The sequence below is a fragment of the Bubalus kerabau genome, chromosome X, assembly GCF_029407905.1.
Source record: "Bubalus kerabau isolate K-KA32 ecotype Philippines breed swamp buffalo chromosome X, PCC_UOA_SB_1v2, whole genome shotgun sequence".
NCBI lineage: Eukaryota > Metazoa > Chordata > Mammalia > Artiodactyla > Bovidae > Bubalus > Bubalus kerabau.
The window spans coordinates 71,342,432-71,365,748 of NC_073647.1; the positions used below are offsets into that span (position 1 = coordinate 71,342,432).

The window sequence follows — 23,317 nt, forward strand, 5'->3', positions numbered from 1 at the left end:
TCCTTCTACAAAATTTGGTAGGAAAGGGATGAATATGATGGGAGAAGAAAAGGGGGCTAGAAGAGCAAAGATAAACAGGAGGTGAGTAGAAGCTAGTAGATGAGAGACCTGAGAAGATACCTGGGAATGTATAAAGACAGATGGAAAGGGCACAATGAAGGGGCATCCTGAAGATGTTCAAGCAAGTGAGGAGGAAGGTGGGAGAATAAATACTCCAGGAGTTGAGACTTCAACGAATTAAAGGAATGATCCTTTAAATACTACATATGCAGGCTGGTCTTGTATCATAAACACAGAGATGTTGGCTCTAACAAGAAAGGTGGACTGGAAGGGTTTGGTACTTAGAACAAGAGCTGCTGCCCACTGGGGTAGGGCAGGTGCTGGAAGGAGAGGAAATAGGGAGATGAAAAGGAATGATGCAGCACTAGACACCTGGATAATCCAGCTGCCAATAATCAGGGAAGAGCTACCCTCTTCCTCCTGTTTCCAGCCTTCCCTTGAAGTGCATAATGTTTTCTCCCACTTTAGCTGCTGGTTGTTACCTGAGTGCAGGCCTATTCGAATCCGGACCGGCACCTCTGGCATGTGCCGCATCTTGAAGGTACCCACAGAGCTGAGGATGTCTAGGGACATGTTTGCAATCTCGGCTGCATGCCTCATGCCATTCCTCTTTGGGAGGCCTGAGGCCACCATGTAAGCATCTCCAATAGTCTCTACCTGGAAATCAGGGGAAATAGAATTAGCAAGTAAATAATGTGTGTGTGTGTGTGTGTGTGTGTGAGCATGCATATATGAGTGCACGTGTGACCTTTCATACAGTTAAAGGGTATGATGGACGCTAAGTGTTCTTCTTGTAAAGCGAGGAAGTCAGAAAGAGGCTCTCAGTGTTTCACAGGCCCGGATGCACAGTAGAATCACTAAGAAACTTCATTTAAAAAACACTGATGTTTAAGTCTTACACCCATAGTTTCTACAGTTACTTCTCAGGTTCCTGTCTGGCCCTAGTGAACTATCTGGCTCCAAATAATTCCTGGGGCAAGGGAAAGGGGAAATTTCTGGGACTGTCCATGGATATTCATTGGGGAGCACCCTTGGAGAAGGTGCTTTCCCAGAAAGCATTTCTCTAGACCATTTGGGGTCAAAGAGCTAGGGTAGCTTTAAGGCAAATATAGGGAAAAGGAAAGGAAGGAAGTGAAACAGTCTGTTCCTTCTGCTTTACCTTGCTAATATGACAGTTTTGCAGCTTCCTTAGGTGTGAGAACTGTCTTTTCCCACCAGCTCCCTGTCCTAGCACTACCTCTCTAAGGAGCAGGAGTACTAGCCCTCCACTGCTTTGCAGGTGGCAGTTAGAGCTGGACACCCGTGAATAAAGGTGACTCTCTGCTCCTCATCTTCCCCACAGAAGTGTATCCACCCTTTCTAGTGACTAGTAAGGTGAAGCTTTGCAAGTAAATCCAAAAGATAAGTAAGCTGAAGGGACATCTATGAAATGTGCCAGTCAGACTCTGCTAGTACAAGTTTCCATCCAGTTAAAACTTTATGTTCTCCTAGATTCCCTTAAAAACTAGGAATAAAACTACCATATGACCCAGCAATCCCACTACTAAGCATATACCCTGAGGAAAACAAAACTGAAAAAGACACATGTACCCCAATGTTCACTGCAGCACTATTTACAATAGCTAGAACATGGAAGCAACCTAGATGCCCATCAACAGATGAGTGGATAAAGAAGCTGTGGTACACATATATAATGGACTATTACTCAGTCATAAAAAGGAACACATTTAAGTCAGTTCTAGTAAGGTGGATCAACCTAGAGCCTATTGCACAGAGTGAAGTAAGTCAGAAAGAAAAACAAATATCATATCTTGACATATATATCTATGGAATCTAGAAAGAAGGCACTGATGAGCCTATTTGCAGGGCAGCAATGGAGACGCAGGCATAGAGAACAGACTTGTGGACACACGGGAGGCAGGAGAGGGTGGGGCAAATAGACAGAGCAACATGGAAACATACACACTAACATATGGAAAATAGATAGCCAATGGGAATCTGCTGTATGACTCAGGGAACTTAACCCGGGGTTCTTTAACAACCTAGAGGGGTGGGATGGGGTGGGAGGTGGGAGGGAGGTTCAAGAGGGAGAGGACATAAGTATACTTATGGCTGATTCATGTTGATGTGTGGCAGAAACCAACACAATATTGTAAAGAAATTATCCTTTAATTAAAATGAATAAATTTTTTTAAATGGCCCCAAAAATCTATGTTCTCCTAAATAACTGCACTCACAGGGCGCCATGGTTAAGAGCATGAAACTCTGAAATCACACAGCCTTGTTTAGAATCCCAAATGCACATTTTACAAACTGTGTGGCCGTAGTCACATAACTTTTCCATTCTGTGCTTCAGTATCCTTATCTGTAAAATAGGGATAATGAGAGCACCCACCTCATAGAGTGTTTTAAGGACAAAATAACTTAATAAATGTCAAAGCAATTAAAACCTGCCTGGGGGATGGTAAGTGCCAGCCATTACCATCATCATCATCGCCAAACTGACATGTCTTGAAATAAACCATAGGATTGTGCCTATGACTCAGTTCCAGATAAAATTTAGTACTTGGCAATAGGCTCCACATTATGACTTTCTATAGTGATCCTTTGCACCTATGGGGCTTTGTACTTCAGGATACTTCCACTCAGGGCCTCTCTTACCTGATACAATTTGAGAAAAGGATTCCTGCTCTCAGATAAATAAGCATGCCTGCTCACATAGAAGAAGGCAATGGTACAATGCAAATACTATACGTACGGGAGGGAGAAACTCACTGGCTGGCTATTATCATTGACTGGTGGTTGATCCTTCAGCTTTACCGAGTCAGTCACCCAGGAGACCCCATGGATATGGATGAGAAAATTAGAAGGACAGGGAACATGGGTGCTTCTTGGCCTTGGTGTGACACTGATGTGGGGAATATGGGTTGCATAAACCAGAATAAGGACACAGAAAGGGTAGATGAGGCATAGAAAAGGTCTGGTTAATAGGGTGGTAGTAGGTAAACTGAAACTGAGAACAAATCACCAACTTCATAATTCTGCAGCAGCCTTCTCACTTCCACTTCAGATTATCAAGTGCCAGGGGAGGTGATTCCAATTTTATAGGTAAAGAAAATGAAAACACAAACGGATTTGGTGATCCACCACTGGTTCTATTTTTATTTCCTCTGTACTGTGTTGTTTTTATTAAAAAGGCCTGAATACTTAGATGTAATTTTTGGATTCATATAGCCCTACTCTGTCCTGAAAACAGCCTGCTACCTTCCTATTGCAGCCATGAAGTATCAAAATACCTAACAGCCTCATTCCCAAGACCCCCAACAATTGTCTAAACAATATCAGCTGGATTGATTAAACTTGTGGCTGTGTTACTGCCCACACTGAATCATCTTTGATTTTAATTTCAACTGAATTAGCTTTCAGTGATTTGTTTTTCTCTTCAGGCTGCTTGAATTCAACAAGTTAAGACAGGTAGTCTGATGCCATGGATTTTTCCTGCACCATGGTTTCCATGTGTGCTTCTTGATTAGTTTGCAGCTTCTGCTGATTGACAGGCATGATGCCTGTTTCTGAGCCCTATTTAGGCAGCTTGGCCTAGCCCTGAGGCTCTCTACTTAACCTGAAAGAGCCCTGTCTAATCTGAGATAGACACACTGCCCTGTGTGTGATTTGAGAATTGGAACCTTTCAGGCTACTGTGAAGGATCCAATGAATGGAGCTACTCATTCTCCAGCTTCAGCTGGGTTCCTGGGACAGAGGAGCTGTCTAAAGTGTGGGATGCCTGGGGCATCTTTTTCCATCACTAAAACAAATTTCGATGTTGCAGACAACATGGACATGTTCCTACACAGCTATGAGATTTTTAGTCATTTTTCTGCCTAGAGACAGGGCAATACATACAATCAAGGGGAAAGAAGCATGGCACCGAAATGAGTGAATATAGTCATCTGTTCCCCACTCACCTTCTGCCACCTTTGATAGAAAGAGTGGAAAGTGACATGCTGGAGGGATCGGGGCAAGTGGGAGCAGCAGGTTGCTGCTGCTGCTAAATTGCTTCAGTCGTGTCCAACTCTGTGTGACCCCATAGACGGCAGCCCACCAGGCTCCGCCGTCCCTGGGATTCTCCAGGCAAGAACACTGGAGTGGGTTGCCATTTCCTTCTCCAATGCATGAAAGTGAAAAGTGAAAGTGAATTCGCTCAGTCGTGTCCGACTCTTAGCGACCCCATGGACTGTAGCCCACCAGGCTCCTCCATCCACGGGATTTTCTAGGCAAGAGTACTGGAGGGGGTGCCGTTGCCTTCTCTGGGGAGCAGCAGGTTACAACCTCACAATTAATCACTTCTTGAGACCTCAGACCACTAGGTGGGCTTTAGGTTACTCTGTAGCAATCCCAGAGAGCCTCAGGTCCAAAGTCGAGTTTCCTCCTGTATAAAAACAGTACCTAAAGGAGGGAACCAAATTTTAACGCCATGTATTATATATACACAAATTTTCCCAAGATGAACTTAGTCATCAACTATGGGCCAAACACTATCACTTCTGTATGCCCTTCCGTGCCTGCCCTGTGGGTACTTGGAAACTGAAGAACAATAATACTTTTTGGTCTCAACCTCTTCTTAGTCCCAGTTCTAGAAAACAGCTCAAAAGAAATCTGACCAGCAATCTCTTGCCATGTTGAGCTTGTTATTTTGAAAAATGTGACATTATATGAATTTTATTTGGCCTTCGTTTTCAAAGGGAGACCAATGGAAGTGGTATACTATTTAAATTTTAATTCCTAAATAACAGCATTCGATAAAATTTCATCCTTCCTTCAATTTTGGAGTACACACAGGTGGGCTTCATATCAAAATTGCTCTCTGGAACATATTGTCTTGCTAAGTGATGTACCTTGTAGACATCATGACTGCCAATGATGGCATCAAAGAGGGTGTACAGGTCATTGAGAAGATCCACCACCTCAATGGGCTCACTCATGGCTGAGATGGTAGTGAAGCCCACAATGTCGCTGAAGTACAAGGTGACCAAATCAAAGCCCTCCGGTTCGACTGTGCAGCCCTTTTTGAGAGATTCAGCAACTGATCTGAAAAGCAGACACAGACATTCCTCAGAGGACACAGGCTTCCCTCCAGGCCACATCTGCTAGAACACAATTTCTCCAAAATTCACTGCCATGTAGGTAAGAAGGAAGAAAATGTCACAGGGATGCAAACACTCATTCTTTCGTTTATTTTACAAACAGATATTGAGTGCTTACAGTGTGCCAGGCAATGTGCCAGGTGCTGGAATACATCATTGAGCAGAGTCCTGGTTTGTTCCTTTGTGGACTTTTTCCAACTCTCTATCCTTCTTTCTCTGCTTCCCCCGACCCACCCACTCCACCCTACCTGGGGGCAGGAAATGTTCCCAGGAGGTTGCCTTTGCAGGAAACTAACTTCCCTGATTATCTCCTAGCAGATCATGATAAGGGGACTTGAAAAATTTGGAAACGGTAGCAACACATAGGGCTCTCACTCTAAGGAAGGAAAAGCCTAGAAAAACAACCCAGTTACTTCCCTCTAGGAGCTCAAAAAACTGTCTCCTTTTAATTGGTCAACTTCCAGGTAAAGTCATGAAGTGACAAATAGAAAAACCAAGGCATCAAAAATGTAAATGACTAGCATGATCCACAAGAAGTGGAAAATTAGAAAGTGTGCTCTGCTCCCTGGGTTTTCCAATTCTTTGATTTGAAGGTGTGACTCAAACCTACTGGGAGTAGAGAGGGTACAGGACACAGGGAGGGAGCAGTTAGCTGATGAGCACTTTTTTTTTCTATTTTTAATAGAACACACTGTTACAAGCATTCACACTCCTCAGGTGTTCACACATACGGTGGTAGCATCTGTGTTAGGAGCTTTTCCGTTTTCTGTTTTTCAATTTCCAGCTCTTCAGTTCGCTCCTGGATCAAATCTTCCAAGTTGCTAGAATATTGCTCCAGCATCCGAAGCATAGAGTCAATAATATTAGTCTTCTTCCCTTTATTGAAAGTTTTAAACTGGAAGTAAAGCAGAAAGAGAGCCAGAGAATTCTTACTCCTTAAACTTAGGGGTGATGGAGCAAGACCCTTTATCACCCTTCCTCTAAAATGCCAGGACAAGAGAGGTAAAGCCAGGTATAAATAGGAAAAGTCACTTCTCACTCTTTTGTCACCCTGGCCCATTCACAAGGCTCTTTTTCCCTGAGTAGTTCTTCCACTACCCTTCTGGCTCTTTCAAGTCTAAGCAAAGGTGCTCTCTGGTCAGTATCCTTCAGTTCTGAGATGCTAACACATAAGCAGTAGCCACTTCAAAGGCAAGAGGATTTGGTCTGGAGCTCAGGCTAGTCATGAAGTGGGATAAGAGAAAGAGGAGGGCTCTTTTACTCTTCTAGATCATCAACCTAAAAAACTATACTTGTCTTCTAATGCCACCATGTTACCAGTTCTTGGACAGCTGGAGGTTCCTTGACCTCTTAAATGTGACCCAAGATATACATTTTTTTTTTCTATATTTGTTAGTCACCCAGTCATGTTTGACTGTTTGTGATCCCATGGATTGTAGCCCTGCAGACTCCTCTGTCTATGGAATTCTCCAGGCAAGAAGGCTGGAGTAGGTTGCCATTTCCTTCTCCAGGGGATCTTCCCGACCCAGGGATCGATCCCAGGGCTCCTGCATTGCAGGCAGATTCCTTACCATCTGAGCCACCAGGAAAGCCTGGTAAGATCTACATGGTCAGATCTATCCTTATTTCTTACCATGGGGCCCAAGAATAACGGTGTCTCCTAACACTTGGCCTTCATGTCCGGGTCATGTAGAAATTCAACTGGTCTTGCCCCTGATCCTTTAGAGGTGGCTGCATGCCACAGATTTGCAATATGCCCTCCTTGGACCCTGTTCATCTACAGGGACAAGGAGCTTGTCATAACATTGGTTCAGTTCAGTCACTCAATCGTGTCTGACTCTTTGCAATCCCATGGACTGCAGCACATCAGGCTTCCCTGTCCATCACCAACTCCTGGAGCTTGCTCAAATTCATGTCCATTGAGTCGGTGAGGCCATCCAACCATCTCATCCTCTGTCATCCCCTTCTCCTCCTGCCTTCAATCTTCATGCATGAAGGGTAGCCCCTTCTTACTGCTGTAAAAGCAGGCAAAAGGCTGGGTTGACACCAAGAGAAGACTGGTGGTAATTTTGCTCAACAAATACCTAGGAATCTGTCCCAATGAACCCTTTTATACACATAAGGGTTCATACGTGTTCTATGTAGCACTCAATGCCCCAAGGCTAACACTATGAGCTTCCTTCTGAGCCTGGTCTGCATCTACCTGTCCACCGAGGTCCTGTTGGTAATCACAGGAGCAAACTCATGCTTTGGTGCTCAGATGCTCAGTCGTGTCTGACTCCGTGTGACTCCATGGACTGTAGTGTGCCAGGCTCCTCTGTCCATGGGATTCTCCAGTCAGGAAGACTGGAGTGGGTTGCTGTGCCCCGCTACAGGGGATCTTTCCAATTCCCCTATTGCCTAACCCAGGGAGCCTCCTCCTCTTCCCATTTCAGTTGGATTAGCTGCAGGGATTGGGGAGGCATTTCAGTGAGGGCAACCCCAAGCCAACCTGTTTGAAAGTCATATGATGTGCACTCCTTCTATCTATCATCAGCCTTTCTGCTGCCTTCTGAAATAACATCTCTAGCATCAACACCAGGGTGAATGCTTTTCTTCCTGCCTCATGGTAAGTTTTCAGAAATTTGACCTCCATAGTTCTGTGCCTTTTCCCTACTACTATTGAACATCTGTTTGAGTGTCCTCAAGAGACTCAGTCAGGCTAATGGAGGCGTTCTGAGATGGGGACATGGATGACTTAATATTCAGGGCCCCCCAGGCTTTCAATCCAACTCTTTCTGTTTTCCGCCTCAGATACCTGCCACTCACTGAGCATCTCAGTGCGGTACACCAACCAGGTTCAAAAGCCTCTCTGCCACTGCTGACACAGCACTCCCTCAGTTTCGTTATCCTTTCATCTGAACAAAGCCCTCAAGTGCATGCTCTGACATAGGAACCGCACCCTAGCAGGGCTCCCTTAGCCGGGCTCTCTCTCTCTGCTCCTCATTTTCCCTGTTGAATCCCGAATTCTAGGGAAAGAGTCAAGCTCTTTAGAAACTCAGTATCTTAAGGAGGGAACTTATCACTTTTCATGTACTTTATTGCCTCAAGTAGGGCTTCCCAGGTGGCTAAATGGTAAAGAATTTGCCTGCCAATGCAAGAGACACAGGCTTGATCCCTGCGTAGGTCCCCTGGAGAAGCAAATGGTAACCCACTCCAGTATTCTTGCCTGGGAAATTCCATGGACAGAGGAGCCTGGCAGGTGACAGTCCATGGGGTCGCAAAGAGTCAGACATGACTGAGAACACAGGGCTTATTGCCTCAAGTAGTTCCCTAGGAACCAAAGGAATCTCCTGCTTTTGTACTCCATATTTGCACTTCCTTCCATCTTGAAAACCCTTTCAAACTCCTCATATTTTTCCATACCCTCCAAAAACAATCTGGCTTCACTTAAACAAGATACACATCAGAGTTCTCTGGAGTTTCCAAAGCAAACAGGGCTCTATGAGGGTCCCCATTTATTCCAGGATCCACCTACTCCTTCTACTAATGGTCTCAATGATATTGCCTTGCAAATGCTTAGTGGTTCAAGTTCATCTTTGAAAGGTCAGTTAGGTCAGATTGTGGATGGTATGGAACAGAGGTTCAGATATAGGAGAGACCAAAACGAATCCTAATTCTCTTGGGGGATGTACTAGAGATGATCCAGCACCAAAGGGCCTTCAAATAGCCAGTTCCGTGCTTCATCCCCATGACAAATGCCTTCTCTTGCAAGAGGGTCCTTCCACAGTATAATGAGAACCCAAGGAGTTTGTTTTGGTAGGCTGGCTTCAGGATGGCTTCTGGGCAGTGCTAAGCTTCACAGAGTCCTTACCTGGTTAAATATTTCATCAAATGTTGGTCGTTGTTCTGCAGCCTCAGCCCAGCACTGCTTCATCAGCTGGAGACATTCTGGGGGTGCATGCTCAGGAGGAACCACTGGTCTGTACACTGGAGGAGACTTCTTAATTCTTTCTATGATTTCTGTTAGGAAGCAAAAAAAAATGGTCTACAAATTGGGAAAGTACCAAGATTTGGTAAAGATAATTGAGTTTTAAACAAGAATGACATTGGGCAAGAGAAACCACAAAAAGGCCATCTATTTCACTTTCTCCTGAATATAAATTATATCTGAGCAAAGGCTATATCAATCAGTTGAGAAAGGGAGTGAGAAACTACTAATAATTAACTGAGGTATTTGGTATCATTTAAGCAGGCTTCCCTGGTGGCTCAGTGAAAAAGAATCTGCCTGCCAATGCAGGAGATGCAGGTTTGATCCCTGGGTTGGGAAGATCCCTTGGAGGAGGAAATGGCAACTCATTCCAGTATTTTTGCCTGGGATAGCCCATGGACATAGGGCCCTGGTGGCCCACATTCCATGGGGTCGCAAAGACATGACGTAATGACTAAACAACAACAAAAATCATTTAAGTACAGCTTTGTTCTGCTTCTGCTATATATTATTTATGTTTTTATTGAGATACACTTGATTTACAATGTTGTGTTAATTTCTGGTATATATCATAATTATATATGAAAGTGTTAGTCCCTCAGTTGTCTGACTCTTCGTGACCCCATGGACTGTAGCCCACCAGACTCCTCTGTCCATGGAATTCTTCAGGCAAGATATTGGAGTGGGTTGCCATTCCCTTCTCCAGGGTATCTTCCCGACACAGGGATCAAATCCACGGAAATCAAATCTCCTGCATTGGCAGGCAGATTCTTTACCACTGAGCCACCAGGGAAGCCTGTGCTATACAGTAGGACCTTGTTATTTATCCATTGCTTCAATGATCTGGCTCCTTTCACCCACCCCCAAATATCTAGGCCTTTCAATCCCCACAGTAGACCCAATGAGCCCCCACTGAAGGCCCAGGTTATAGGCCCTGCCTGGTCTCTAGGGGAAGGGAATTAAGATCACCATTAAATCATTCAGGGCCTCATTGGGATCCTCCTGGCTGCTAGCACTTGACTTCCACTCTGAGTGGAACATTTACTATGTTTCAGACTTTGCATGGTCTCTCTGCTTCCAGCCTAGCCTTCTCCAAACCATTCTGAAAACATGAATTTGGCCATGTCGTTTTTTTGCTTGAAATCTCTTTATGGATTTTTATCACCCACAGAATAAAATCCAAGCCCTGACTTCAGCTCATTTCTTATCCCTAGTTCCCTCTTCACACCCTTGACTCTCACATCCTCATCATGAACCAAACCTTGCTGGCACCACCAGCATGTCTTTCCTACCTTTGCCTTGGCTAAAACCCTCCAGCAGTATGGCTTTATACTACACAAGAAGTATCACCTAGCCTTCATGAAAGAATTTCAGTTGTTGCCTCTGCTCCTTGTGACATGACACCTTCTGCTCTGCTAACTCAGGCTGGCCCATATGGTGATGGTTTCTCCTTCATATCTCTCACCCTGGCCCCAGTGCAATAAATTCCATGGAAATTGACCCTATGAAGTGCAACTTCCCCACCCAACTCACTAGTACAGGGAGTCTCTTTCTCAGAATACCATCAAGTTCCCTTGTCCCTGTGTCAGAATACTGACAAGTGAAATAGGTCACCTCTGTCCTTAGGCCCAGCATGGTTCATGTCCTTGAGGAGCTCACAGTTCAACTGGAAGGATAAACAAGGACCAGTGATATAAGTGCTCTAGCAGGCATACGTACAGGAGAGCACAGAGGGGACATCCATCCCACACTTAAAAGGTCAGAGAAGGTTTCCCAGTGAAGGTGACATGAGTTGGATGAGACAAGGTGGGGAGAAGGCACAGGCAACACATGTGGAGGCACCAAGGTGGGAGAGATGGTGGTGATTTCAAGGCACTGCCAGTCACATAGCTTAGCTGGAGTATGAAGAATGATAGAAGATAAGCCTAGAGATGCAGCTAGGGACCAGATTGTGCATCTTATGTGAGGAGACTGGACTTCATTTAACTTGTGATGAGGAACTGTTGGGGAGGGGGTTTAAGTAGAAATAAAGCTTTGAGTGGGGCAAAGCACTACTAAGTATTTTAGGTTTGGTTTGATTTTGCATTTTTAAAATCTTGTATTTTAAAATACATTTAGACTTCCAGAAAAGTTGTAAAAAACTAAAAGTACAATAATTGCCTATATCTCCTTTACTCAGCTTCCCCCTAATGTTAGCAACTTATAAAATCACAGTACAGAGGAAGTTAATATCAGTACAATGCTTATTACTAGAGTCTTTATTTGAATTTCATTATTTTCCCCCTAATATCCTTTTTTTTTTTGGTTTCACAACCCAATTCAACATCCATATCATATTTCATTGTTCTGTCTCAGTCTCCTCCAGTTTGTGATGGTTCCCCATTCTTTCCTTGTTTTTCATGACTTTGATACTTCTGATGAGTACTGGCCAGTCAGAATGCCTCTCAGTTGGGCTATGTCTGATGTTTTCTCATGGTAAGACTGAGGTTATGCATTTGGGGGTAAGAAGACCACAAGGGTGGTACTGTGCCCTTCTCAGTGCATTATGGCAGGGGAGACATGATGTTGATGTTCCTTGATCACTTGGTTAAAGCAGTGTCAGCAGGGTCCTCCACTAATAAACTTACTATTTTTCCATTCCTAATTACTTAATATCTAGTGAGTTCATACTTTTAGAATATGTCAGCATCCTGTTTCCCCTCAAACTTTTGCCTGGTAGCCAAAGATTCTGATGGGAGATAAGGATGAAAGACTATGGCAGGTCACAAGGAAAGGGGAGGATTCTGACATCCAGGAGCATCATGGAGGGGGCACTGAAATCTCTGGCAGGGGGTATCTGAAAGGAATGTTAGGGGCCTGCTTAAAAAAAAAAAAAAGCTAACATAAAAGCCCTGTAGGCTCTTGGCTTATGTCATAGTTCGGAAAAGGATCAGCTTCTTGGGTGGGGGGAATTCCTTCCAAATGCCTAAAGCGTTCTGGCTCCAAGTGCCACCTGTGCACAACACAGGCTGCTTGCAGACCAGCAGGCAGTTAGCACAAACACAGGATCGTGTTCGCTCTTTTGGCAAATCACAACAGCCTAGGTTGGCCTGACGACCTGGATCATGGTGGGGTCCTGGTACCTTTTTCACATCTCCTGCTTACCTTTGGCAGGCAGATCCATCATGCAGAATGGGGTGCCCCGGACCATCACTTCCTGCATGATGATGGCAAAGCTATAGACGTCTCCTGCAAAAGAACATAACCTGCTGCCCCTCGGGGCTCTCAACAGTTCAGGGGCTGTCCACAGCAACTCTGAAAAGAAAGCATTGTGTAATGAATCCAGGGAGAATTAACTGACAGCATTTGCAATGCCCTCAAGGGCTCCAAGGGTGCTGTTTTATTGACTGCTTTATATTTTTATTAAGACAGACTGGCATGCTAGTGCTGCCCTCCCGCTCCCAGGGTCTGAATCTATGAATCTAGGAATTACTCACAGCAAAAGCATACTACTTTCCCCACCCCAGGAGCATACAGGCAGACACAGCAGAGGTGTGGGGAAGGGCACAGAAGCTCGAAATAGAAAAACTATCTGGTGCTGGCTTTCTTGCTCTGTTGAGCCTGCAAGTAGCAGTTGGCCAGCTTCCAGGGAAAGGCGAATACACTGCCAGACTGGTTGCCATGGATTTGCTGTGTGCTGAGATCTACATGTGTGTGGTAATTTGAATGTGCTGGGGCTTGGGGATTCGCAAGTCGATTTCTCCAGGTCTTAACTGAGGATTAGAGGATCCCCAAGCCTACTCTGTTCCTTGCAGAGCAAAAGGGTGCAGCAATTCCTTCAACTCAGTTCCACAATTATTTACTGAGGATTTACTATATATGAGGCACCATGCTAGGGATGGGGCAGTGGCAGAGATGAATTAGACCTTGCCTTTGCCCTTGCAGAGTTCACAGACCAGTTGGCAAGACACACATGTGTACCCCTAACTGCAATACAACAGAGATGGTGATGTGGGCCACTGTATAGTGTGTGCATAGTCACTCAGTTGTATCTGACTCTTCGTGACCCCATGGGCTGTAGCCCATCAGGCTCAGCTGTCCACGGGATTTCCCAGGCAAGAATACTGGAGTTGGTTGCCATTTCCTTTTCCAAGGGATCTTCCTAACCCAGGGATCGAACCCATGTCTCCTGTGGCTCCTGCATTGGCAGGCAGATTCTTTACCACTGAGCCACCTGGGAAGCTCTATAGTGTAAGGAAGGAAATCTATTAAAAGCCAATATTAAGCACCCATTAAAAAAATATAATCTCTGCAGGTGATGCTAGTGGTAAAGAACCTGACTACCAATGCAGGAGTTATGAGACTCAGGTTTGATCCCTGGGTCAGAAAGATCCCTTGGAGGGCATGGCAATCCACCTCCTGTATTCTTGCCTGGAGAATCCCATGGACCAAGGAGCCTGGCAAACTACAGTCCATAGGGTTGCACAGAGTTGGACATGACTGAAGAGACCTAGCACATACACACATGCTGCTTTCAAAGAGTTATGGCAATCAGAGACTCAGAAATTTGGGGGCAAGTTTTCTTAAGCAATATATAAAGAAATACTGATTAATAATGGGAATGTTTTACATTGAACGATATGAAATTGCTGCTTCTGTAGCTCAAAAAATGGTTCAATATTGGCAATTCCATGAGATTCGAGCTAATAAAAAAAAAAAAACCTGAGCTGATCAAATTATTCCAGGAAGCCTTCCTGGAAAAGTTAAATCTTAAAGGAGCTTGTTAAGAAGGTCAAGGATGCAGTTTCCTAGAGCTGAGAGGGTAAGGGCTTTGCAGGGAGAAAGAACAGTGCGTGCAAAAGAACAAGAGGTAGAAAGGAGCAAATTGTGGATGGGAGTGATGATAAGCAGATTAGCTTGGCTGAAGAGAAGGGCTCTGTTAAGGAATAATGAGAAATGAGAAATGAGGTTGATGAAGTGGGGGAGGGAGGGTGGCTGGAAGAATGAGGGCAGGAGGTGAGAGGCCCCGAGAGCCAAATGAAGGCATTTGGAGTGAATACAAAAGGCAGTAGGGGTGCTGGAGCTGGAGAGGGATTTGATGAAAGTTGTGTTCGGGAAGATTAATCTGGCAACCTGCACAAACTGGACTGAAGGAGGAGAGAGGCTGGAATCAGGGAAATCAGCTAGGAAATTATTACAGTAAGAGCCAGAGGTGAGGTGCAAGGGGTGACAGCAGCAGGATGAGGACCGAGATATATACAAAGGTTAAAATGGACAAGGAAGGGACAGGGCGCTCCTCCGTGGGAGAGAGATGGAATAAACAACAGGTTGACAACCAGACAGGGAGGCTGGAGAAGACTGTCTGTTGAGGGTGGGGGTGGCGGGGAAAAACACTGGCTAACTTTTCAGCTTGTCAAATTTGGGGTATTGGGAAGACAGCCCAAAGGACAAGGCCCTAGGAAGCAGGGAGGAGGATAAAAGGTCAGATTATTTTGGTTTGTTGCTGAAACCCAGGAAAGAGAAACTCACCCTGGAAATTCTTATTTGGAGCCCATTCTGATCTAAATGGTGGTCCAGGATATTCTAGCCTTACCCCAAGCACATACTCATCTCAGGTGTCCCCAGCCTTTGTCCCCCAATTCCCCTGCCCACTCCTGGAGTGTTTTTCCCATCAGTCACCTTGCCTAGGTGAACTGATGCTTGCAAATAAAACTGAAAAGACCAAATAATACTTTAGTCAAAGGAATACATTACTGACCATGGGATTTCAGGCATATGTTTGTTGGGGGGGGCAGGGAAAGTGGTATGCAGCTGCTTGTTCCTGGCATCCTCTCGCTCTGCACACTTAACAGCTCAAGAAGGGAAAAGAGGACACAACTCTCGGTTAAAAAGCTGGGTGATTAAATATAATCATTACCAAACTATTTTCAGAGAGCACTTACATGTATGTTGCTAATGGCTAAAATGCTTTTTCTGCACTATACTTATGTAATTGAGAGTAGGCAGTAATGAATACACTTACAACATGCCCCCATCTCCCCCTTCCCATTCCAGAGCCCAGTAAGAGCCACTGCCTACCATTAGACTTCAACTCTCAGAAAAAAAAAAATCATTTTGGCTTGTTTTGTGTTTACTGGAACCAGGGCTAACTCTTAGCCCTGCTATGATGATAAAATCAACCTTGGAAAGCCAGTGATGCGATACAAGAGAACACAGAGCAAAAGTCAAGAATCCTGGGTTCACAATTTCAACTGGGTCACTAATCAGCTCACCTTCCTAAACCTTGGCTTCCCCATCTGTAAAATAGAAATTGAGCCAGATGATCTACAAGACCTTCCAATTGTAAGATTCGATTAGCCCTGCCATCTAAGGTAGGGCGCAGCAAGTTTCTTTATTTCTTCCATTCATTGATTTAACAAACATTTATTCCACCAGGTATGGTGAAAGGCACTGTGGGAGGCAAACTTATTTCTTGCCTTTGCAAGACTTATAGTTTAGAGAGGGAGAGAAGACAGCTAATTAAACATGTATTACCAACAAAATGTGGTATTAAAACAAAGTTCAATGCCTTAAAGGATCATAAAGAGGATAATTTCACCAAGCCTAAGGAATCATAAGCCTCTTGAATCAGTTGAGCCTTCTGGAAGGAGTAGAATTTAGCCAGACTCAGATGAGTGGGTAACAGTGGGAAGGGAAGAGTGTTCCAAGCAATGAACAAGGTATATGTAAAGTTCTGGAAGCAAATAAACAACTGGAAGGCGGTCAGCACTGCTGGAATATAGAGACAGTGGTTAAGCATGAGAGGTCCTCATGCCAAACCACGAAGGACTTGTAAGCCATGTAAAGGAGTTTGAACTTTATCCTAAGAGCAATGGGAAGCCATTCAATGAGTTTTGGCACAGCTGTAACATGATCAGATTTGCAGTTTAGGAAATTCCCTCTGGCTTCGGTGTGTGAAGAATGGATTGAGCATCCAGATTGCCCTTGCAATTTGGAGAATGGAATGAAAGTGTAAGAGGGAGAAACAGGGAAAGAGACAGACACAGTACACCAAAAAAACAAAAACAAACAAAAAAAAAACCACTGCAGGTACCCTGTCCTTACTCTAAAACTAGAGTTTCTTAAGTTTGAAAGTTGTCAACCTGTGAGTTAAATGGAATTCTAGGAAGCTGGACATTGTGTTTCATTTTATAGGTGAGTAATTTTGACAGGAAGATAAGTACTTCCCACTCAGCAGCTGCCATCCAAACATCCTAGTCCTAACACCGGGCAACTACTCCAAGATTTCAAATTGGGATTAGCCAGATAATAACCATATGATTCAGTTGTCAACCAGAACAGGTCCACAGAGAGAAACAGAGGGAAGAAGAGACAAAGACAGAGAGAGACATAAAGAAAGACAATAGCACATGTTTCTATTGTGATTACCAAGAGCTTCAAGTCCTTTAAAGCACTGATGGTCAGAGAAAGAGGAAATTATTATTCAATGTTTTCATTTAGCTGGGTATAGGAGCTAGTCTTCAGAAGATCTGAACTGATGCTGCTAAGTAGGTGCACGATTTGAGCAAATCTTAAGACTCAGTTATCTCATTTGTAAAATGGGTGAGTTGGACCAGATGACTCCCTAAAGGTTCATATTCCACTGGCTTTATTAAGCGCAAAAATGATGTCACTGATGACTGGACTGTGTCTCTATCTGTGCATGTGTCACTGTGTGTCCTTAGGTCTTCATTTCTCCTATAAAGTCAGCAATTTTAAAAGTTTTAACACCAAAGATTCTTTTAAGAATATGAGTATATGTTGTCATTTTGAATCTCTCTCTGTCTCTTTTGGGTTGTCTGCTTTTCCATTTCTGTGTTATTATTTCCCCTCTTCCCCCTTGCAATGCTGCTTAAAACAGTTAATGTGCTACATTCCTATATTTATTTAACCCTATTCATTTTCTCTCCTTACGTCTTTCTCTTCCTTCCTTCTTCCTTTCCATCAGTTCATTCCCTCCTAGCTCTCACTCACTCACTCCCAAGCCCTGAAGTCTCAGATTTCTCCTGTTTCTTTGATCTGTTATGACCCCTACAGGCATTGTCTGGTGCTGCCAAGGGTGCACCAAATAGAAGACAAAAACACAATATGGGCATTACAGCCATGCCTACTGATTTCCTAGAAGGCCATAGTTCCGTCTGACGCCATCCCACACAACCCATGGAGCATTTACTTGCTGGGGGGCCCCCTCCTTGCTTCTTCTCTCTAAACAGAGACAGCAAGGGTAGGCTTTAGTGACATCCCATTCCAGAGTGGGCTTTGTGGGAGTCCAACTACCAAATTACCTTCCATTCAATCTGACAAGTATTTATTGAGCACCTACTGTGTGCCTAGCACTCAGCAAGTTCCTCCAGGGACACCTGGGGTCTCCAGACAATATAACCTAATCCTGCCCCAGCAGGAATTCAACATTATTGCACTGGCTTTGTTCAGAAGGCTGGGCTGTGTGGAGATTACGGCCTGAGATTTCATTCAACTCTTTTGGCTTGGAAATGAGGCTGATTTTCAACAAAAGTGAGGAGTTGAATCAGCCTGAGGCTTTAATGCAAGGCATGCTCTCATGTGAACTTCGGAGTACCTTGTGTGCGTCACAAGGGCACAATACATTGCTTACCTTCTGCAGAAGGTTCCTCTTGGGAGAGTCTTAGCGTTTCCAAGATGTCATTAAAGCCATAATCTGTCACTTTGAGTACAAAACGCCCATCCACCACACAGTTCCGAGACTTCAGCCTCCCATGAGCAAACTCTCTGTGGTGTAAGTACTTCATGCCCTGCAGATGATACAAACAAGATTAATTTAGCAACTTATTTAACTGTTTTGTGCTTTTAGAGCCACTTTCTGAGATTGTTCACAGCTACTATGTTCTGGAATTCAGCTTTTTTCTCTTATATGCAGGCAAAGCAAAACTTTTGACAGCAAGAATTGTTTCCAGGTCCCTTTTAGTGCTAAAATTTTACACTTTGATGAAGAATCATATTTTGTGGATGTAAAGAACTGTATGTTATGGCAAGATTTATTGACATTTCAAACACAGGATGGATCTATACACATATAATTGCCAAGAAATGGAAGATTCTGATTGTCCCCCCAAAGGTCTAGCCCAACTCTCATCCACTACTGGTAGGAATGGAAACTGACACAGCCTTTTGGGTGGGTAATTTGGAAACAGCAATCAAAATTGAAAGTATGCATACATACCCTGTGACCTAGGAATTTTACTCCTCCAAATGCTTGCACATGTACACAAGGAGACATAAACAAGAATGTTCTTTGCATCTCTGCTTTATATTATATAATTGGCTATATAATAAACAGCTATCAAGAAGGGATGTCCAAATTGTGGTATATCCAAACTATGAAATGTTTTGCAACAGCTAAAAAAATAATAAGACAAACCTGTATGTACTAATAGGGAACCATATCTAAGTCACAAAGTAAGTGAAAAAAGAGGAAGTTGCAGAACTATGTGACAGTATGTATTTTAAAGAGCAAACAAAATCTATAATGTATGTAAATACACACAAAATGAATTGCAAGCCTAATCACCAAACTGTGATTAGCAGTGATGAAGTCGGAAGGAGGATACGAAAGAGGGTTGAGTAATTGTCAATACTTTTCCCATATATATTTATATCATTTGACTTTCAAATTTAATTAATACATTATTTTTATAAATATAATTGTTTTATGTTCATAATTTATATAAAATATATCTTTCATAAAATATATAAGTATATAAAATATATGCAATTTGTTTTATGTGTCTTTATAATTTAAACTCGACAATAAAAAAGAAAGCCAAATACTATGCAGTTTTTTTGGCAATCTTATATGACATTCAAATGTGATGTACTGGGACTTTGTCAGATGACTTTAATCATTCAAATACAAATTCACCCATATTCTGGTGCAGTAATCTCAGGATTGTTTATGCTGAGTCCTTTTCAGTATCTGGCTCTATTTTGCAACTTGACACTCCTTTGTATTTGTACACTTTACATCTTGCACCCTGGAAATTCTGTAGTCCCCAGTACTTCCAAGCAGAGTCTACAGTGGGTGAGATTTCTCCCAAGATGCTTGGGTTTCATTCATCATGGGCCTCAGAGGACTCATTTAGAGGACTCTCCCTTAACTCATGGGACTTTGCTTACGGAGTGAGTGGACAAAGTATTAGAATAGGAATTAGGAGATTTAAATTATATTATCAGCTCTGTCACTTAATAGCTGGTTGATAAATATTTATTGAGCACCTATTATGTGTGGTAGACACTATATTAAAAAAAAACCTCATTTTGCTTCTCAGAGCCTCCATAAAAGGAGGCTAATCACAATTCTTTTATGCAAAATTGAAACAAGATAATGTCTATAAAGCTACCTTAAAAAGGGTTAGGCCACAATACAAGGGTCAAGACTCTGATTAACATACAGAAAGCTCAACCAGTCATTGATTATCCAGATCAGCTCACTACAGGTGCACATAGACACGATTTTCATATCATTCCGGGGATTTCATGGATTCCACTGATTTGCACACATGGACCCATTTGTGAACCCCACTGGCTGTTAACAGTCCTGGCCTCTGAGAATGGAAGTGATGCCTGATAGAATCAATGGTCTTTTTGGCTCTCTGGTCATGCTGAGTTCCACATCTATAACTACGGCATAGACCTATGTAAAGACCTATCACCTATTTCTAACCTGAACCACCTTTTAGAAGGTGAAAGCCAGGAAATGAGACTAAGTAGAACTAAAGAGCCCAGGAATGAGCCCATCCCCACATCCAGAAAGCAGAGAAATGGGATGGAAGAGGAGTGCTTAAGGCAGAAGAGTGCTCAATGGCTATAGGCGTGCATGCTCAGTCGCTTCAGTCATATCTGACTCTTTGCGACCCCATGGACTGTAACCCACCAGGCTCCTCTGTCCGGTTCTCCCAGTAAGAATACTGAAATGGAATGCCATGCCCTTCTCCGGGGGATACTCTCCACCCATGGATCAAACTCACATCTCTTGCGTCTCCTGCACTGGAGGCAGATTCTTTACCCACTGAGCCACCTGAGAAGCCCAATGGCTATAGGAAGTACAGATAAATCTGGCCCTCAAATTGGTAGTGGGGGGAACAAACAAATTTTTTCTTTATCAGGACCTTATAACAGATATATAAAACAAATAACAAAGGTGCTGGGAGAAGAGGTGGGGGCCAACACGGGGAAGGAAGGTGGAGGGTGATCCAAGGAAAATGACCGAAGGAAAATAAAACATCCCCAAATATTGAAACTTTAATCTATGGGGAAAATCTTGGATTTTCAGTCTTTCCATTAACCTTGATGAGATCCAGCAGGAGTGATGATTTAAACATCCAATCTAGTTTCACATCCTGATTCATCAGTATGTCTTCCAGGCTCCTTCGGGAACAGAATTCTGTCACAATGGCAAATACCCCCGAATCATAGAAGAAGCCCACCAAAGGGTTAATATTCTCATGACGCAGGTCCTTCATCTGGAAACAGAGGGAGAGAAGAGAGTCACAGCTGTTCTGTCTCAGTTGGAGTTGGGGCCTTCTTCCTGCTTCTTTAGGGACTCTGACAGAGTGGAGCTCAGTGACCTAGGAATACTAAAAAGATTAGTACAGTAAGAGGTGTAATAGATTGTGTTTCTGTGAATATTCATCTAGGCAGCATCTATTAAAATAAATAGCTTCTATAAACATCAGGCTAAAGCTTATAAAATTTGTTTCAGAAAAAATATTTAGAATTTGGACAACATTTTGCCTTTGCATCCATTTTTTTTTCACTAACATGAGAAACATTTAGGGTGTCCCAACAATGCTAGTGATACAAAGATAAACAAACTGAAATCAATGCCCTGAAAGGGCTCACATTCAAAGAGAGGTGATAGACACACAAACTGACTGATGCATTTCCATGTGAACTGAGTTCCTATCAAAGGGAGAGCAGGATGCTAGTGGAGCTCAGATGGGAAGTGTTTAATTCAGCCTTGGAGTTCAGAGAAGGCTTGCCTGAGGAGGTAATGTCTGAACCATCATGAAGCGGAAGTAAGAGCTGACCTCATGAAGGTAACATGGTGGCAGGGGGTGGGGCACCCAAGAGGAAGAGCATGTTATGCTGAGGAAACTGCAACAGGTTTAGGGTAGCCAGAACACAGTGTAAGGGAAAGAATATGAGGCACGAGGCTGGAGAGATAGACAGGAGCCACATCCTGTGCAGCTTTGAGAACTCTACTATAGAATTTAAAATTAATATTATGGGCACTAAACAATTGTTATCTATTATTACTACTATTTCATGGGGGATGAGAGAGAAAAGCGCTCCATGATTACTTCTAGATTTCTTCTTGGATTCCTGGATAGATGGCTGTGATATATCTCAATATAAGGAATTCAGGAGGTTTAGTAGTGAATATGTTGGTACCCCACCCATATTCCCTTTACCGTGCATCTCCCAGCTGCTGTAAATGTTAGCTGATCATTCACAGTTGCTCCATTCTCTTGAAAATTGTCCTAGAGCCCAACCCAAAGGGGAGCTATCTTACTTGAAATGTTAGAGCCCACCCACAGATCCCAGGTAATGACTGACTGACTGGGAGTGGTACAAAAGTTCAACTCCCTAGCCTCAAAGGGGAACTCATGGTATAACTTGTGTGGCAGTATTTCTCCCATAGGATCATAGTGAAGCTAGTCTCAAGCTGAGATCACATATTTGCTGAGCTTTTACTTCTGCCTTATCCTGCATTCCACTCCCTTTCTCTTGAGAGCATTCTTTCAATGAGTAATTTGAACAAGAATTCCCATCTCAGGCTCAGCTTTTAGAGAATCTGACCTAAGAAAGTGGGAAAACAAATTTTGGATGATGAGGAGACTGATTAATTCAGTTTGAGACATGTTAAGAATGAAGGGCCTGTGGAACATCAAGTTGGAAATATTTCACAGACGGCTGGAGATAATCAGAGTTTGAAGCTCAGGAGAAAAGTGTATTCTGGATAAATAGACCTGGGACTTGTAAACATGTAAATGGTAGATGCAATTAACGGGAGTGAATGAGATAACCCAAGGAAGTATACAGAATAAAAAGAAAAGGGGGGAATTTCAACATTTAAAGGATGGCGAAGGGAAGAACATCCCACATAAACACTTAGAAATGAGACTAAAGAGAAAGGCTTATTTAGAACATTATGAACACCACAAGAAGAGTTTCAGGAAGGTGAGATAAATGCTGGAAGGAATTTCAGGAAAATGTGATAAATACCAGAGAGGTCAAGTAAGATGAGAACAACTACACCTAGACACATCATTGGAGAAGGCAAAGGCACCCCACTCCAGTACTCTTGCCTGGAAAATCCCATGGATGGAGGAGCCTGGTAGGCTGCAGTCCATGGGGTCGCTAAGAGACGGACACAACTGAGTGACTTCACTTTCACTTTTCACTTTCATGCATTGGAGAAGGAAATGGCAACCCACTCTAGTGTTCTTGCCTGGAGAATCCCAGGGACGGCGGAGCCTGGTGGGCTGCCAACTATGGGGTCGCACAGAGTCGGACACGACTGAAGTGACGCAGCAGCAGCAGCAGCAGACATATCATAATCAAACTCCTAAAATCTAAAGATAAACTTTTGCAGGCAGTCAGAGAATATACAAAAACCTCATCATTAAAAAAAAAAAAAAGAGTCAAAGGGACATGTGTGAAAAAACCTTCGGGTAATATCAAATCCAATAGTAAAACATTAACTTCTTTCCCTCCAGAGTCAAGAGTAAGACAAGGATGTTTTCCTTCACCATTTCTACTCAATATTGTATAATAGTATCAAAACATTGGTGAGAAAATTTAAAGAAAACTTAAACAAAGATCTGTACCACATTAATGGACTGGAAGACTCAATATTGTTAAGATATTCATTTTCCCTAAATTGATTTATAAATTCATATAACCCCCCCATGAAAAATTCCAGAAGGGTTTATTAAAGTAATAGACTAGTAGATCCAAGAACTTATTGAAAATTAAAATGAACTACCCTAACAAAAACAATCTTGCTAAAGAACAATTTGCAGAGCTTATACAACTTAACTACAGGACTTACTCTAGAGCTATGATAATCAAGACAGTGTGATAT

The 23,317-nt window shown here is 43.1% G+C and overlaps 1 protein-coding gene across 1 annotated transcript in view; it reads right to left on the minus strand.

Moving 5' to 3' along the window:
• The window catches only part of GUCY2F (guanylate cyclase 2F, retinal), a 136,406-nt gene that overhangs the window by 14,124 nt on the left and 98,965 nt on the right, over positions 1-23,317 (minus strand). The window contains exons 10-16 of the mRNA XM_055563131.1: positions 20,514-20,690; positions 17,807-17,963; positions 12,319-12,468; positions 9,058-9,206; positions 5,936-6,099; positions 4,956-5,148; positions 543-717 (exon numbers count right to left, since the gene is read on the minus strand). Of these exons, the coding sequence (XP_055419106.1) occupies positions 543-717; positions 4,956-5,148; positions 5,936-6,099; positions 9,058-9,206; positions 12,319-12,468; positions 17,807-17,963; positions 20,514-20,690 (1,165 nt within the window). The remainder of the gene's footprint in view (positions 1-542; positions 718-4,955; positions 5,149-5,935; positions 6,100-9,057; positions 9,207-12,318; positions 12,469-17,806; positions 17,964-20,513; positions 20,691-23,317) is intronic.